Source organism: Protomyctophum bolini, assembly GCF_963924005.1.
Source record: "Protomyctophum bolini genome assembly, chromosome: 4".
NCBI classification, from domain to species: domain Eukaryota; kingdom Metazoa; phylum Chordata; class Actinopteri; order Myctophiformes; family Myctophidae; genus Protomyctophum; species Protomyctophum bolini.
Genome location: NC_137865.1, coordinates 42695786 through 42714506, shown reverse-complemented (window position 1 = coordinate 42714506; position 18721 = coordinate 42695786). Strand labels below are relative to the sequence as shown.

At 42.7% G+C, this 18721-nt stretch overlaps 1 protein-coding gene across 1 annotated transcript; it reads left to right on the top strand.

Annotated features, from left to right (window-relative positions):
- Positions 1–255: 255 nt before the first annotated feature.
- drc1 (dynein regulatory complex subunit 1 homolog (Chlamydomonas)) lies at positions 256–18612 on the top strand (the record flags this gene model as incomplete). Its single annotated transcript, XM_080762231.1, has 16 exons — positions 256–395; positions 1495–1582; positions 1771–1883; positions 2184–2367; positions 3183–3320; positions 4457–4543; positions 4895–5017; positions 6483–6622; positions 7069–7203; positions 8587–9040; positions 9757–9846; positions 10275–10361; positions 11085–11191; positions 12056–12205; positions 12381–12483; positions 18386–18612. The coding sequence occupies 16 exons, from the start codon at positions 256–258 to the stop codon at positions 18440–18442; spliced, it is 2196 nt and encodes a 731-aa protein (XP_080618357.1). The 3' UTR covers positions 18443–18612.
- Between the last annotated feature and the right edge of the window lie 109 nt (positions 18613–18721).

Below are 18721 nucleotides of genomic sequence, written 5' to 3'. Positions count from 1 at the left end.
AATGTATCCCCCATTATATAGTAGGGATTGCCCTTAGTGCCCGGCCTGGCCCTATAGCATGAATCTAGTATAGTTAAACATGGCGACATCTAGTGGCGAGATTCTGGGGGGGCACGCAACCATAGCAACGTTTACCATAACAGACCTGAGTCCTAATGCCACTGACTGTACTGCACTTCAGCGCCTTCTCTCTGAATTTAGGGGTACGATAACAATCGCATATCGAGCAACGTTCACCCCCACGTGCGCTAAAGTATGAATGAAACCTTCGACCCCCCGCTTGAAGCTGCAGAAGAAGTGGCTGTGGCTGGACCATCGTTGGAGTCGGAAGATCCACAGGAAAGGATAGCTGCTCGCCAGATCCGTATAGCGGCACGAAATGAAGCAAATAAAAGGTAAAACTGACCGCCTGACGATAATTTCTTTTTTCCCCTCAGTCTCACTTGGTGACACCGTGACGGGCATAATTGCTAGTGAGTTTGTAGCTATTTTCGTATTGTAGAAGACGATCGTATTTGTATAAGCATATTGCATATAGCCTATGTATTTTTAAAGAAAGTACTCCAGCACTTTTATTTAACTCAAGTATACAAATCCGACAACTTTATAAAATAACTTGTAGTTGAGATTAAGGCTAATATTTGACCAGGACTCAGGACTCGGAGTAGGCTTTTACTCAAGTAGGCCTATACTGTGTCCACAACTGGATTTAACACCTGCCTTAAAGGGGTCCTACGGCTACGTTATAGAATGTTTGTTCAGTATAATAGGGGCCTCGTCCTCATCTCTCCAGATCTAGTCTAGAGAGAATGGCAAAATACAGATGGGGAACCAATTTCTTTCAATCAGGCTAGGACTCCTGAGAGAGTGTAGGCTACCCATTTTATATAATATAGGCTGTGTGTGTGTGTGTGTGTGTGTGTGTGTGTGTGTGTGTGTAGGATATCAATTGGAACATAACACCTACCTATAGCTACCTTCTGCATCAAGGGGAATAGCAGATTTAAAGCTCTCAACACATCTCTGTGAGCCTGTAGGCTATTTTCAGTGCAATGCGACATGTGATCTAATACTTACATAACTTTGCACGCATTCCCACATCAGTCACCCCATTCAACACCATGCACCCACCTGTCTCCTTAGACATCAGTCACGCCATTCAACACCATGCACCCAACTGTCTCCTTAGACATCAGTCACCCCATTCAACACCTTGCACCCACCTGTCTCCTAAGAGACATCAGTCACCCCATTCAACACCATGCACCCACCTGTCTCCTTAGACATCAGTCACGCCATTCAACACCATGCACCCACCTCATGCTCTGATGAAGGCTGCATAGCCGAAACGCGTAAGCGTTCCTTTTGTGTGTGCCAATAAAGAAATGGAAATGTGAGTACTTTGTCCACCGCTTGTTTAATTTTTGGATGTGCTACCTTTTTGGAATTATTTAAATTCCTATTTTTTGACCATGCACCCACCTGTCTCCTTAGACGAGAGCAGGGAGGTGACCTCATGGGCGACAAGCAAGAGATCAAAGAGGAGAGGAAAATCCAACAGCAAGTGGATACAAGTCAAAAGGTTTGTTGTCACTCACATGATTGAGTTGCTCTCTTGTTTAGGCCTATAACACATTTAACAAAGAAATTCACTAAATAGATTTAACAACATTTTGTTTAACCCCCAAGTCAACAGGTATACGCCCAATTATTCCTATTGTTCAGACCGTTAAGACCAGCTTCTTTCTTGACTCGTTGCCTCCCTTCTAGAGAGTCATCACCCTGCTGAATGACGGGACTGAGATAGTCACCAACATAGAAACAGCTCTCCATGCCAGAGAGTCGAACAGGAGGACACAACTGAGGGAAACTCAAAGATTAAGGTAAAACTAGCCTCCCTCTTCTGGGTGCGAACATTCAGCAACAAAAACTGATCTACAAATCTTTTACAGTATTTAGGTGAGATTTTATATTATTAGAACTCATGTCCATCCCTTCTGAATGATGAATTGAAAATGGAGTACCCTGATGTAAACAAGTCTTAGTGCATTATCTGGTTTTATCCTCGTAGCAGTGTTTGTGCTTTTTGTGCTTTCGTTTGAAATGTACTACCCATTCTACAAACTGTGTATACACATTTCAATCAGTCAAACCCTGTTTCCCTACATCCTCTGCCCACCCAGAGTGGAGGGGATAGAGAGCGAGGCCGAGTCCAGCCAGGCCAAGTTTGAGGAGATCAACAGAGGTTGGATGAGCGCGGAGGGGAAGGTGATTCCTCAGGAGGTGGCAGAGACTCTGAAGAGCCAGCAGCAGCTGTGTGCTCTGCTGCTCCAGGATAAGAACATGCTCATCACTGACCTGCAGAGGGTATGTACGGTATCGGGTACCGTCGCCCACAATCCATCTCGCCCTTGTTTTGGGTTTGTTTGGAGACAGTAAAAAATAATACGTTGTTTCTCTTATTCTACCCCCCTTTTGTTGTTTATTAATTATTTCTGTGAACATAACCTTGTGATCCCTTTCTTCGTATCTATTGGTTTTATACTGTGTATATATGTTGTTTGTATGTCTGGCCTCGTGGGGAAAGATGGTGGGTAAATGGGGAGGATTGGGAAGGGAGTTGTGAGAGACAAAGGGCTATATCTTGCACCACCCCTTACCCCTTATCCCTACACGTATTTGCAATTTTTTACTATTTTGACAAACATTTTAAAATAGTTCAAATGGTTGGTCTACAAGCTCACAACATGTCGGCTAGTTTAACTATTTAAAAAATGTTTTCAAGACAGTAAAATATGGCAAATAAGTTTAAGGTGCGCCCAAGATAGGGCCATTTTGTCTGTTTTGTAAGCATGCCAAGAGGCAGAAATGTTAGCACATGCTTAAAATACAGGACAAACCTCCATATAAGAAACATATTGACTATCGAATACTACTCCAGTGAGAGTCGCTAAAGTTTGAAAGTCTTAGGAATGTAACAGTCACCAACCAAATAAATGGTTCCAGGAAGGAACAGGTTTTTCGCGAGAATTGCCATTGTAATCCTATATTTAAATTGGATACGTATCGGCTCAAACCTCTAGTCTTAAGTCGACTCGTAAGTGAAATCACTATGCTACTATATCAGTCATTTTATTTTGCTGGGGACACCTCTCAACACACTTGTTTGTGTGTTTTAACAGGAGCTCAAAGCCAGCGATGACCGCTACGTTAAGGACTTGAAGAAACAGGCGGAGGAGGTGGACCTGTTGATAGAGAGGATGGAGGAGCAGGTCAGGACTCTGAAGAAGACCTACAGGGAGGAGCTCGACCAGATGGAGGTAGGATGTGACAGGACTCTCAATACCACCTCCAAAAGCAGCGGTCTGTATACACAAAAATATCTACGATTTATTTCAAGGATGAATATCCTTATTGCTATCTCCTACAAAGTAATGTGATCAACCCGGATTATGTGCATTTGTTGATTTTTTTGGTACAGACAAAAACCAGACAAACGGGTGTATCGCTAGCATAATGGGGTGCAAGCTACTGAAATCATTATACTCAACTATTATAGTCTCTGTAAAATTGTAAATATCAGCATAGTGATTTTACAAAATATAAACTATTATGCAATACTTTCACTAACTGAGCAGTTGAGACGAATAACAGTCCACACTAAATGTATATATGTATGATGGATCCGGTCAGGACAGATAGGCCTTTTCGGGGAGGGGTCAGAATAAATTATGGACTTAGGGCCGATTCATACTCCTGTTTCGGCGCTGTAGTGCCGAAATGATTTCGGCTCGTCAGAAAATTTCAGTAGCACCGAAGAGCCGACTTTAGGACGGTACCCGCCCCCCCGAACCTCAAATGACGTCAAATTGTAGGCTCTACAGCGCCGAACCGACTTTTATTCGGCTCTAAAATAGGAGTATGAATCGACCCTTAGACTGTTATTAGTCTCAAACAAATATATCTTTTCTGATACTAGTTACCATTATTATGCAGATATGTGTTATATGTGTGGCCATTTGTTAACTAGATCTTGCACTTTGTAAGTCACTGAATATAGAGCGTCTGGCCGTTAAGGCTTAAGTGTCCTGCTCAGGGACACAAAGACCGGGATGTGACCTTCTGAATACCACACGGCCTCTCTCTACCCACTAAGCTGCAGCCGCCCTGTGTACAGTATGTGTACAGTATGTGTACCTGCATATAGAATACTATGTAGATCTAAAATAAGAAAACAATGGCCATTCTTCCACAATGCAGTCATAGTGCACCATTGTGGTATTCCACAAATACACATACTGTACAGGTTATCTGCGGAAGATCCTATCAGTGTCATGACTCATGAGTGGGAGTAAATATGCATGTGTGTGTCTGCGCGCGTGTGCTAGCGGTGAGACAATTTCAGCCTACTGCTATCAGCCTAATGATTTATGTGTGCTACTTGTGCCGTTCCCAGAACGCCTACGGGCAGGAACGGAAGGTCCTGCTGACTGGGAACCGAAACAAGTGGGAGCAGTCCCTGAAAGACAGACGGGACAGGGAGGTAAGCATGAAAAGTGAGACGAGTGAGATTGTCGTTCGAGTGCATCGCATAGGACCAAAGTGGGGTCCGGGGTCCCTGGCATATCTTTTCAAATGGGGGTCCGCGGGCTAAGTAGTGTCAATTTGGGGGTCCTTGACATGAAAAAAGTTAGGGAACCACTGGCATAGATTGAAGGTTTCTTCCCCTATCTTCTGGACTCTTGGAAGATTAGCCGAAAGGCTAAAAGAGATCAAAATCAAAATCTCTGTGGTTTCCAATCTGGGGTTCGGCAGGCATGGAGAATAGTTTGGGCGCCACCACTGCCCTAACAGTCACCCATGTTGATGTAATGTAATGTCACGCTGCCTCCAGTATCAGAACCTGCTGCAGAGGATGAAGAAGGTGGAGGAATTTGAGGCATCACTTCAGAAGCTGAGGGCGGAGAGCGCTGAGGAGTACAACACTATCAAGATCAAGCTGGACACCGATGTTCAGGTCAGTAAACACTTCATTGCATTTATCACAGAGTGAAGAGTCCATATGGTCGAAAAAACATAGCAACAGGGTAGGATGGCCAAAAGCAATGGATGTTGAAACGCTCAAAGAAAACGTGAGAAAATGTGGCCATCAAAAGGGTGTATAGACGAATCCGCTCTGTCAAGTGGCACCGCTTGAATACAGCGACAGTGTGGCTAGAGGGCAGCGCTCGGCGGATTCGTCTTATAAGGTGCTGCATGTCGTCTAGGGAGGCTGCTAATCGTACTTTTAGATAAGCCTTCACTTTCTCCTTGGGTGTTTGGGTGTTTACGGGTCGGTGGGCAGACCCGTAGTGGGTCGGAACGGTGGCTTGTGGTTAAATGTTAAATTAATTGTCTGTTTCAGTGTAGAACTGTCTGTAGGTTGTGTATCATTTATGTTGTTCTGTAAAAGTGGTGGTCTTATGGGCTTATGCATTTCAAGTATTTATGTGCCTCGACCATAGACTGTAAAAAATATGGACAAAGCGTTCCGCGGGTCTAACGTGAACGTAAAATGAAGCCTGTCAGTCCTTGCAATGGAAGTCGCCATCTTTCTAGATCCGTTTTGGCCCAGCTCAGGCCAGCTGGCCCATTGGCTGGCCCAGACAACGAGGCGGGACTTCCCCCTTCTTCTTCGTTGGTTTTTATTTTGACTCGAGTGGGTGGGGGACAAGGGGCCAGCTATGCACTCCAATGTTGAAGCGCTGGGCCCTAGTGGTAAGAGGAAGGACTGCAGGCGGACCCGTGGATTCTTGACGAGGAAACCCCGTGCAACCGAGCGCCCAATGTAAAGCCCAGGTGCACTCTGGGTGCACTTCCGCATTTGGACACCAAAATTTGGTGTCCAAATGCGGAAGTGAAATGCTGAATCAGCGAAAAGACGGTACTTCCGGCAGCCTTCCGGGTGCTTCAAAACGCCACTGAGCAACTTCCACTGACATGAATAGCGGAGGGGGCGGAGCTTCGCGCTAGTTTAGTCTCTATCCTTTTAATACTCTATGGTGGGGGATCCCGTTCATAGACTGTAACGGTAGCCACGCCCCTCAGAACATGCACGACTTTATGGTAATTTTATTTATAAATGGGACCATAATTTTCCAAAAAGAATAGTATGACATTAGAAATGAGACTTTAAACTAGTGACTGGAAAAAGTATTCATGACCATGTTTATTAAGGTAATACAGTCTAGGTGAAGTTGGGCCAAAATACATGGACTTCTATGGGGCTATGGGTTTTTCTGGGTCCAGTGACAGCGCCACAACAGGCCATTATATGAACTTTCATTTCCTTAGTGGCTTCACAAAATATCCGTCTGACTGCCCCCCTGGCCTCGACCCGAAAAGTTGGCAGGCAGGGTATCTGCACGCTGGTTGTGGTGGGCCAGACTTTTTGTCTCAGTCCAGCCTTGAATAGTGCTAATGATAAACAAACAAACAAACAGGTGCTGGAGCAGGAGCTACAGCAGATGAAAGCGACCTACCAGCTGAACCAGGAGAAACTGGAATACAACGTGCAGGTGCTGAAGAAGAGAGACGAGGAGAACACCATCACCAAGTCCCAGCAGAAGAGGAAGATCAGCAGGTCGCACACACACACACACACACACACACACACACACACACACACACACACACACACTCACACACAGTATGTATGTATATTATTTTTCAAAGCAGCTTAATGAAAAAAAAGAAAATGTAGCTTAACCTGCTTGAACAACTTAACCCTAACCTCAACATCCATAAATCCTATGATACCATAAAACTAACCATAACCCTAAACCCTCACCTCTAAATTGAACTCGTAATTGCTCCTAATCCCAACCTGAATCTGTTACCAATCATCTACAGATCCATTTAACCTTTTAACCATAAATAATAATCCACTTGAGAGACAAGGTCTTTGTAACCATAAACCATTTTACATTCTTCATGGGGACTGTTCATCACATAGTCAGTAAAACATGGTACACACGCACGCTCGCTCACTCAAATAATCCCGTGCTGTGTGATGTGTGTGTATTGCAGACTGTGGGATGTGCTGAACAAGTTGAAGAGCAGGTGTGGCGCCCAGGAGAAGCTGTCTAAAGACGAGATTGACAGTTTGACTAGAGACTACAAACGCAGTGTACAGGAGTGTAAAGACATACAGAAGAAAAAGAGGTAGGCGGTTCTCGCTCTTTCTCTGACTCTCTCTCTCTCTCTCTCTCTCTCTCTCTCTCTCTCTCTCTCTCTTTCTCTGACTCTCTCTCTCTCTGTCTAATCAGGGATTGTATGCTGGCGGGTCCTTGGGGTCCAAGACAAATTTCTCCTTCGGGAGACAAAAATAAAGAAACCTTGAACCTTGATTGTTTTCAGACGTTTTCAACTTGAAACTCAAAAGAGACATTTTGGTGTATTCCCCGGGACCCAAGTTTACAGAACCTATCAACTAACCATTATGCTCCTTTAAAGAAAAAGAAGACAATGGCCGATCTGCCATTTACAGTTCTTTCAAAAAATTCTGAAAATCTTTTGGAGAAAATAAAATAAAAGCTAGGTGTAAAATCTTTCGCGAAAGGTTAAAACACTTTCAGCCCACAAATATGGGTCTGTGACTCAAAACTGGGTCGCGAACCTGGGGTGTCAAAGATACGGCCCGCGGGCCAGATCCGGCCCGCATGATGATTTCATCAGGCCCGGCATAAATTTCTGAAAATTTCACCAAAAAAAGCGAGTCTCTAGCTCATTTCTATCAAAAGTTATGATTTTTTTAAAAGAAACACCCAAAATGCTCCCTCCAGCCGCTAGAGGGCAGCAAATGTCAAAAAAATGAGACTCTTCATTTAGAAAAATATGGCCATTTGAAAGGACAACTAAGAAAAGACGAAATGATACAATGAACAATAATAAAACAAAGCAGCGCTCAAGGTTAACAAACGAACACTTGAATGACATTGTGAAATGTGCTGCTATTCAGGATTTGACACCTAATATCGATGCACTTGTGAAGGAAAAAAGAACCCAGGTTGCTCCTGCCAGCAGCAGCAAATAGACTGCAGGAGTGCAGTGAGATAGGGAAAAAAAGTGTGATGCTCGTTTGTTTGTTTTATTTTTCATAAATGTGCATTTTCAAAGCACTATGACTGACAATTAAGGTAAAATAATTTCTTCATACCTCCCACTTGAGTTTGTTTAGTGTGGTGAGTTGGTTCAGTTGGTCAGATGTAAAACTGTATTCACTCAACTGTATAAAAATAAACCAGTGAAAGTGAAATCATTTTATTTCCATTCCATTGTGAATAAATGTGTTGCTTAGAATAGATCCCTCGTGATCTGTGATTATAATATGTAGGCTACAAATGTAGGCTGAATGATATTGATAAAGCATATACGGTAGTACTGAAACACAAAGTAAAAAAATTGGAGTTGACAAAGGTTATTTTGCCATTATTTTACTGGTCCGGCCCACTTGAGATCAGATGGTCTGGATCTGGCCCCAGAACCAAACTGAGCTTGACACCCCGCCCTAAACACTTGACCCTTTGACCCGCTCTGTTGTTCCAGGCACTTTGCAGCCGTCAGCGCCGGCAGGCATGAGGAGGTGTGGCTTATGAGCGAGGCCGAGGTGAAGCTGCTGGCGGAGCAGGCTCTGGAAATCGACCGACTCCTCCACGAGCAGCAGCTGGGCTTGGCCTGGGAGCGGCCCCCCGTGGCCTTCGCGGAGCGCCCCGGACACATCCGGGCGCGCCAACGGAACCGAGCCCAGAGGAGTGCAGCAGCACTGCGGTCCGCCTCCTCCTCCCACCTCGTCCGCTCGGAGGGGCACAGCGCCCCGGGGACGAGGGACGCGTCGGCGGGACCGGCTCACGGGAGGACGGAGAGCGCGGCCGCGTTGAGGAGCGACGGCCACGAGGAGGTGGACGAGGAGGAACGCGAGGGGAGTGTGGGGGAAGAGAGAGGAGGGGAGGTGTCGACGCGGACCGTAAAGAGACTGCTGGAGGTGCTGTGTGACGAGGCGGTGAGTTCCACGGCCGAAGGGGAACGCGTGTTCTTATTACACTTTGTCATGTCAAGAACCTCCGCTTTGATATGGCCTTCTTAGGCCACGGGCCGCCATTTGATACGATCTCTGGGACCCTAATCTACAATTTCAAATCCTCAGTTTTAATTTTACTCTTGAGAATGCTATGAGAAAAAGTCCTTCTGCACACCTACAATGGACAGGTGCGTCGGATAACTGGAACTGTAGAGAAAAAGAATCCCGCACACTGTCTTCACTTGAGTTTAGATTTTATTGAGCAACGTTTTGGTCGTCTGATGAAGGTCTGACGACCGAAACGTTGCTCAATAAAATCTAAACTCAAGTGAAGACAGTGTGCGGGATTCTTTTTCTCTACTCTTGAGAATGCACAATATTACTGGGACCACTGGGAGTCCTCAGACCAACAAATAAGGACATAAAATATATAGATACAGAACACGCCATTTGAACTGAGAAGGCCAGTCATTCTCTGTATTCAGCTGGGATTTGAAGGTAGCAATAATATGCTGCACATAACCTGCAACCAGGCATGGGCAGTGGGCAGGTGTACTGGAACTATGTGTGCTCTCTCCTTATTTTTTTTCCAGTCCTCAACTCGTAATAGAATTAAAATATATGACGAGGCTTGACTGTTGATTGTTCATTCGTGGGTTTGACTCCTATTCCTCCTGTCTGCATGTATGTATCTCTAGGGGTTCCTGATAGAGAGCAAACTCCTAAAGCTGCTGTCTCCTCTGAAGAAGGACGAGCAGTCTCTCATGAAGTTGGACGCCATCTTCTCTGTGAGTTCTTATTGTACGGCCATCATTGTTCAGTAAAAGATAGGCTTCTTTTTGTTAGCTGGTGTGTTTGGAATACCAGATGTTTTACAACAAATAATAATAATTGAAAAAAGCTATTAGCTATTTTTACCATATTTTGAAAGCGTAGAAATAAGTGATTAAAATCTGGAAAAAACAACACTTATATTCCATATCACGATCTTACATTATGATCCCAGACGATACCTAGTCTCATATCATGAAATATATAATTATCGGTCAATATATTGCCCACCCCTATCTCACTATATTATATGAGGCCACACAAGGCAAACCTCACCCATGTTGTTATTCTACAAACCACAGTAAACCACAAAGGTTATTTGAAAGTGCTGCTTTGTCCAGGACTGGTTAGTAGTACTGAGTGCTCCTGTTATGTTGTCTTCCAGGCCCTGGGCATTGAAAGTGACCACGATGTCTACAAACTGGCGGAATTCTTCATCAAGTACAGACGGCAGCAGAGAGAGCAGTCTGAGGTAAACGAGCAATGAGATGGCAAGTTCAGAGGATGGGGTCCTTGCACCACAGTCTGTTGAGTGCACGTAGCACAGCAAATCAATAATGTACATGTATTACAGTAGTTACAGACATGCAGGAGAGGCCAAAAGCAACAACAAAGAAACAATGAGGCTCAACCTATGGGACAAACTGTAAGAGTAGGCGAGAGTACGGTGAATATGGGGGAAATAAGGCGAACGTTAGGCTGAAAATAGATCTAGCAGCGTTGTGAGCGTGTAGATTGGCTATTAGAGCTTATAGATGTTGACCCAAGGAGACCCAAGTAGACCCCTGGGGTCAACATAGTATAATATTGGGTTGAAGTGGTTAAAGAAATAAGAAAGACTTACAAACTAATCATAAAGATGAAAAAAAGAAACCAAATCCTTGTTTTATTATATATGTATATATGTGTTTTTATAGTTATAGTTTAAGTACAAAATACAAATTATAAGTACAAAATACAAATTATAAGTACAAAATACAAATTAAAGTACAATTATTAAACCTTTTGAACTACTTCTGGTTCAAATTGTGACATGCACGAGCATAGAATTGTTGTGCTCATCCACATGTGTGCCATTCGTGCAGCAGACCAGTTAGCCCAGAAGTAGTTTAAACAGTACTAAATATTCTTCTTCTTTAGCACTATTTATTTTAATGAATGTAATCTAGCAGCAGTGTTCTCTCTCTTCCAGCAGGGGGCGGATGAGACTGGTGGTATGGCAGAAGGAGAGGAGGACCTCATACATCCCAACGAGGTCCTGGCCGTTCTGAAAGCCTTCACTGCTCAGTGCAGAGAATCCAGGTCAGAACACTCAACAACACACAGTCAAATAAAATGGGTCATAACTTCAAATCTTGAAGCCCAAAAGGGTCGAGAGTCGAGACAGACTCAGTTGCAATGAGTTGCATTGGTGTTGTTGACCTTAACCCATTTAGACCTGAGGATGATTCTACACCGACCCCAATCTGAAAATATGTTGTTCCAGGGACCCCCCAGAAGCAAAGATTTGAGTTAAAAACGTTCGCTCTGAAACTGTATATTCAAAGGTTTGGGCCACATTTTCACGATTTTTCAAAGATATAGCAGACCTACTATTCTGCTAGATCTTCTATTTTTCAATAGCTAAAGTGTAACATAATGCTTAAAACACAAAAAGGGGTTCCCGCCCGAAATGGATTAAAACGGTGTTGTCCCAAGGAATCGCTACCGGTGTGGTCTGGGCTTTAGGTCTGGGTGGCTGGCGTAGACGTCCGGGCACCATGGGCTGATAATCCTGTTTGATGGCGTATCGCGGGTTCGATACTCTCTCTCTCTCCCCCATTTCCTGTCAGAATGCTTTACACTAATCAAATAAAGGCAGAAAAAGTTAAATAAAATATCTTTAAAAAAGTGTTCATTAAACTCTAAGAGCATACATACATTAAGCTAAGGATTGTACTGTGCAGCATTGAGAATGTCCTACTGTATGTTGTCATTTACGTTGATATTGGTCCATAAGCAAGAGCTCAAATAGACCTGACGTAGAACGTGCACAGTAACATTGTCAGAGTTTGTTTATACAGTCCATTGGGTATAAGTTTGGGTATTAGTGAATACTGTATTTAGACCTTGTGGTCATACGTGGGTGGTCATTGGGTGCTTAAGTGCTCATGGTGGTCCTGCCAGGGAGCGAGGGGCCCCTCACCGGGCCCTGGATGACTGGGATGACTGGGATGCCTCTGAAGACGCAGCCTATTGGGACAGTTTGGCCAACGTCATTCCTGAGTCCAAACTGAAGGTCTGGAACGTGCTGGAGAATGCACTGGACAAGTACCAGTGAGTTGCACCCAACAAGTGCTCACACACACACGCATACGCATACACACACACACACACACACACACACACACACACACACACACACACACACACACACACACGCACACGCACACACACACTGCAGCCAAATTATTGCATTGTCTTCTCATACTCCGTTCATAATATCATCCAGAGTGGTCCTGACGGAGAGGTCTAAGCTCATCGCTGACACACAAAGCCTGAAGCAGAGGAATGCTGAGCTCCGCATGCTGCTGCACCAGTCTCTCAACTCAGCGGTACGTGTGTGTGTGTGTGTGTGTGTGTGTGTGTGTGTGACTGTGTACACTCTGCTGTGCCAGTTTGTGCAATCAACACAGCAAACTATAAATACCGTAAATCCATCTTATTTCCTTTCAACGTTCTTAGGCGGGTAAATATATGAAAAAAAGCACCTTACCCTAAAGAAATTGTAACAAAAGGTTTCTCAACTGATTTATGTAGTATTAGGTGTCCTTAATAACATATTAAAAGTTTACCAAAGTTTGACCACCCGAAAGGTGTTATTTTCAAGATGGCGTCCAAGATGGCCTAAAAACCATTAAAATAGCCTAACTCCTTCATTATTCATCCTAGACAAGTACTTTTTGTGTCTAACCCTATGTTTTTGGGGTCTAGGAGTCCATTGAACTTGTCCAAATTGCAGAGATACAATTAGATAATTGTGAAATCCAATATTGTGTTTGTGACTGTTAAAACCCTCTGAAATAGTCACCAATTTCAAGTTAACTAAACTAAATATTTAATAAATATCTAAATATTTATATATATTTTTGGAATAAGGTTTCAAGATATCCTCAAAACACAACAAAACTAATAGTCACAATTTGCAGTACCGGTAATTCAGAAGGTTGTGGCAGAGAATATTGTCAGTTGATAGACAATAGCCTACTGATTGCAATATTGCAATATTATATATATTTGGATCTGTGGATAAAATTAGGCTCAAACTAAATAATTCATCTTTGACTATACACCCACCCAAAACGAATTTATTGCATTATTTACTCTTAGTGCCGAGTAGTCAGAACCTAAGTCTCTACCGGGTGCAGAGTGGAGTATGATAGGTGGGGTTGGGTGAAGAGGTAAAGGGGGGTCCGGACTAGGGTTGGGATTTGTTAGGACTTTAACGGTTCCGGTTCCTAACTGTTCCTAATATTATTTTTTCCTCTTTTTTCTGACATATATTATGCTTATATTATAACTAACCTAACCAAGTACTTAATAAACACAAATTAAATTATTGTATTTGCACTTTACAATTATGAGTGGGCACTATTATTTAAACTTCACCAGCTAGCCACCGCGACAATATCATTGTTGCAATTTGTACTGTATATTAAATATACAGTATTGCAATAATGATATTGTTGTGGTGACAAATGTCTTTAATGTTCAGATTCATTTAATATTATTTTTTATTGTACTGTAGGCTATGATCCTGTGCTTCTTTTCTGCAAACTGTTTATAAAGTAATCAATCTATGGAGGTATATGTATATGCACCTAAAGGCTGGGCTCTCAACAGTTGCGTGATTAATTTAGAGCCAAATAAAAAGCAATTGAGTTGCTTATGAGTTGTAAAAAGAAGTGCAGACAAATAGATTTTTATTTAATTCATGGATCTATAGTTAATGTGATTCAGACAGAAAGACGTCGAGTCATAATAAAAAGCTCGGTAGAAGTTAGTAGCAATTAGGGCTGTCAGTTCACCTCTATAATCCAATTCGAATTTCATTGCTTAATTATTTGTAATTTTCGAATATATTCGAATATTTACATTGTATTTTAGCTCATATTTAGCCTATAATAATACACAGAATAACAAGGTTTTGACGATGCACGTTCTGTCCACTAGAGGGCCCCCCCTTCCAAACGACAAAGCAGTACTTTGAGAACATGTAATAATGGTTTTCGGCACAAAATAGCGTTTAAACTGTTGTTTTATTGAGCACAGTGCACTCAGCACGGTAAGATTGTTGTCTGTCTATAGTGCAAATGCATTTTACAGTGAACGTTGTATACTTCTGATACAGTATAGTCTGAGTAGTGAGTAGGCTAGTCAGGAATCATGAACTTTTTCTTTTTTCTTTTTAAACGGAATGCTGTCACGATGAACAGGCCATCATTAGTAAATAGCAATGAAGATATATAGAGATGCCTATATTTTGCGCTAAAGTAATTGTTGAATAACACATAAATGTAGGTTTTAAGGCTAGAATGGCATTGTAGTGGACTATAGTGAGAGGCGAGATTGTCTTTCCTTCATTGCGGGACTGCAGGACTAGTCTGGAGATATAGTCGTGGATGATCAGCTTCAGACAGTCAGTGTTTTGGTTCGTACCTGGAGTTTTGCATTATCTCCGCTGTGCACAGCAGCACAGGGGAACTGTCTTTAATATATCCATGGTCGTTTTCAGTTGCTTTCCATGTGCAACACAAAAGTAGCCTACCATGTGTTTGTTTTGGTAATAGCCTACTGCAGGCGCAGCCATGCTGATTCACGTAATCGCGTAGGACAAAATGAAACCAGCCGGACCAACGTTAATGGTTTAATGCACGTAGGACCCGCATTTTCAAACTGTCCACAATATGCGACAGACTCGACGGTACTAATAAAACATGCGAGTGATTCTTCTTAGTTGCAGCGCGCTGTGCGACTGCGTGTGTGCATGCGTGCAGAGGAGGGATGAGGTGACGAGGCGCGCGTGTGACCGTGTGTGCGTGCGTGCAGATGGGAGATTTCACAGCGGTAGATTCGTTACTCAATACATTTAGTGAGCGGATAAAATAACATAAAACAAAATAAAAATATTAAATAGAATTAATAAATGATAAAAGCTCCATTCGAATGGCAATTTTAGCTTTCGAATATATATATATTTTTTAATATTCGAATTTCTTTCATATTATGAAATTCGTTCTGACAGCCCTAGTAGCAATTTGCAACATCCTTTGCAGGAAACTATGGCATCACATTTATTGCACTTTGCGAGTGTGGTTAACAGAGAGGGAAATTACTCTTGAGGCTGCAGCACGCAAAGTGCAATAAATGCAATGTCATAGTTTCCTGCAAAGGATGTTGCAACTTGCACCAGTTGCATGTCCGCATTGAGGAAACATCTCAAAATAAATACGCCTACATGAGTCATAAGATTAATCTACTCACTCATGTAGGTGGGGGTCACGGCATGCTGGGGAACGGAGTGTGGAGGAGGTAGAAACTAACCACCACCAGCTAGCCGCCACGACAATATCATTGTTGAAATTTGTACTGTATATTAAATATACAGTACACATTGCAATAATGATTGCTGTGGTGACAAATGTCTTTAATGTTCAGATTAATTTAATATAATTTTTTATTGTACTGTAGGCTATGATCCTGTGCTTCTTTTCTGCAAACTGTTTATAAAGTAATCAATCTATGGAGGTATATGTATATGCACCTAAAGGCTGGGCTCTCAACAGTTGCGCGATTAATTTAGAGCCAAATAAAAAGCAATTGAGTTGCTTATAAGTTGTAAAAATAAGTGCAGAGAAATTGATTTTTAGTTAACGTGATTCAGACAGAAAGACGTCGAGTCATAATAAAAAGCTCTGTAGAAGTTAGTAGTTTTTATTTTCTAACGTTATTCGTGTAGGCGTATTGATTTTGAGATGTTTCCTGGTGCAAGTTGCAACATCCTTTGCAGGAAACTATGGCATTGTGGTGACCCACATCTAGAGACTGCGAGAGACATTCACCCGAGGGCTATGGTGCCTTTAAGAGCACGGGGGAAACATGGAGGACTCAGTGCTTCCGTTTCCGGTGTTGTTGTTGTTGTTCTCACTACAGAGTGTCTGTATTGTATTGTACGGTATGTGGAAGATCAGTAAACTCCTCTACACAAACTGGGTTTCCTGTCTCGCAGTTTCCTACTCCACAGCATCACATTTATTGCACTTTGCGAGTGTGGTTAACAGAGAGGGAAATTACTCTTGAGGCAGAGTGCAATAATTGCAATGCCATAGTTTCCTGCAAAGGATGTTGCAACTTGCACCAGTTGCATGTCTACATTGAGGAAACATCTCAAAATAAATACGCCTACATGAGTCACAAGATTAATCTACTCACTCATGTAGGTGGGGGTCACGGCATGCTGGGGAACGGAGTGTGGAGGAGGTAGAAACTAAGGAACTTAGCTTAGGCTGGGAGGAGTGTTCCTATATGTCGCCTGGCTTATAGTCCCACTGGTCCCATGTGGACCATGCTGGCTCTTACTCCCGAGATAGGACCTCTTGAGTTAGCCTAGGTAGTGAGGACAGTCTCCACTGATGGTGGTTATAAGACCTCCACATGTTGCAAGACTGTCAGGCAGTCGTGTTCTTAAATGTATGCATGCTGGTCCCAAATGGACCTCCTGCTGGCTCCTAAGTCTGAGCTATAGGCGCTTAGAGTGGGCATAGGTATACAGAAGGGTCAGACCCACATAGTGGTGGTTATAAGACCTCCACGTGGTGCATGATTGTCAGGCAGACAGGGGTGTCCCTATGTCGGACTGGCTCACAGGAGAGTCGGTGTCTGGTTGGTGGCTGACCATTAATATTACCCCCAGTGACTGATCATTATGGCGCAGAATACCCTCTTCCCTCTCCTCTAGAACAGCTACTGTAGTATGAAAATGCAAAAAGTGCAAAAAACACGAAATTAGGGGCGCCCACTGTATTTATATTGGCCACATGGCATCCTACGTTGTCATTTAGTGTGCCCTAAACAAACATTAAAGTCCATAGTCTTGGCTGCCATATGACTTAAAAAGCCATGCATTGGAAGGCAGCAATGCTTGTTTGTTGGATAGCAGCAGGGCTACAGCGTGGAGGGAGGTTAGATTGGGATTCTATGGGGAGACCGAGACTGGAGCCCAGGGCTCAAGGTTATTGCCAGCAGTACCAAACACAAAGTAAATGTGAAATTAATTTTACACACACAACTACTACAGTCTCGGTAATAAGAAGATGTCTGTGACAAGCATAACTGAACCCTATCCATGCCACACTCCACCACCTGCCTATATACCAAGATACATGTGTGATAGCTCTGGACTGACTTGCACACCCTCTAGTCTCTAGGCCCATGAGGGGCCATTTCTCTCCAATGTATCCCCACTGAGGAGTCCATCTTCCCCATAGACCAGACAAGTGGCCAATTGGTCCTACTGAGTGTGTTTGGTGCAAAGACACTCAGCATTGTGAGCTTTTATAGATCACCTATTTTCACAATGTTTGTCCCGGCCCACAGTTTGGGAACCACTACCCTAGGGGACATATATTTATTATTATTATTGCCAGACACCTTTACAAATAAAATAGTGCAGACATTTCTCTGTACATTTCTTCCATGATTTGTGTAATATTCCCAGTCTAATGAGTCTATCACTTGGCAGCCATGCTTTTACAAATGTCACATCATATGACAGTACCGCCCAGTAATAATGAATATATTCCTTATTGTTATGGTATCAAAATAAATCTCCTGAAAGCTTCAACAGAATGTGAATTTTGTATAGGTGATGAATTCACCAATCCTGGGCAGTACGGCATTATAGAAAAGGGTAATGTCCTATTACACTGTTAAAACCTTATAACCAATTGCTTTAATATATCATTGTACTTGTAATTGCTTGACTAAAATGTATATATGCTAATTGGATTCCTAGATAACCAAAACGTTAGACACCAAAATTACTTTTCTAGGATGAATAATGGAGGAGTAATGGTATTTTAAGAACTGGCGGCGGCCATCTTAAAAAAACACATTTCGGGTGGTCAAACTTTGGTAAACTTTTAGTATGTTATTTAGGACACCTAATACTACATTAATCAGTTGAGAAACCTTTTGTTACAATTTTTTTAGGGTCAAACCATATTTTTACCCGCCTATCTAGCAACTTAGCAAGCATAGAGATCAAAGGAAACATCTGCACACAAAATGTTTACAGTCTTTGGTATGACCCGGCCGGGGATCGAACCCCGACCTCCCAGTTTCAGGATGGACACTCTAACCACAAGGCCACTGAGCTGGTACAATAACAAGGACATACCTAAAAATAATAGATATAAAATTGACATATACTGTATCTGTCATTCTGCTTTCTCATAGGTCAATGCAGAGCTGGAGATACCCCCTACCCAGGTGATGCAACTGGGACATAAGTGAACAACTAATACTTTTTATTTGTCACATTTTCTATGAATGAAAACATTTACAGTTCTACAGAAATGGAGTAATCACGATTGTAAACATCATGGATCGGGGGCTTTGTGTTGATTTGTTTGTTTTCAAAAAGGTTTACCAGCTCACAATAAGTCTCAGTCATCGCAATGCTTTTTGAGATTGTAGATCAGCTATTTTTGATCATTTTCAAAGACATTTTAATGTAAAACCAGAAAACGACAACACTTATGCCATATCACGACATTGCGATCCTAAATCCCA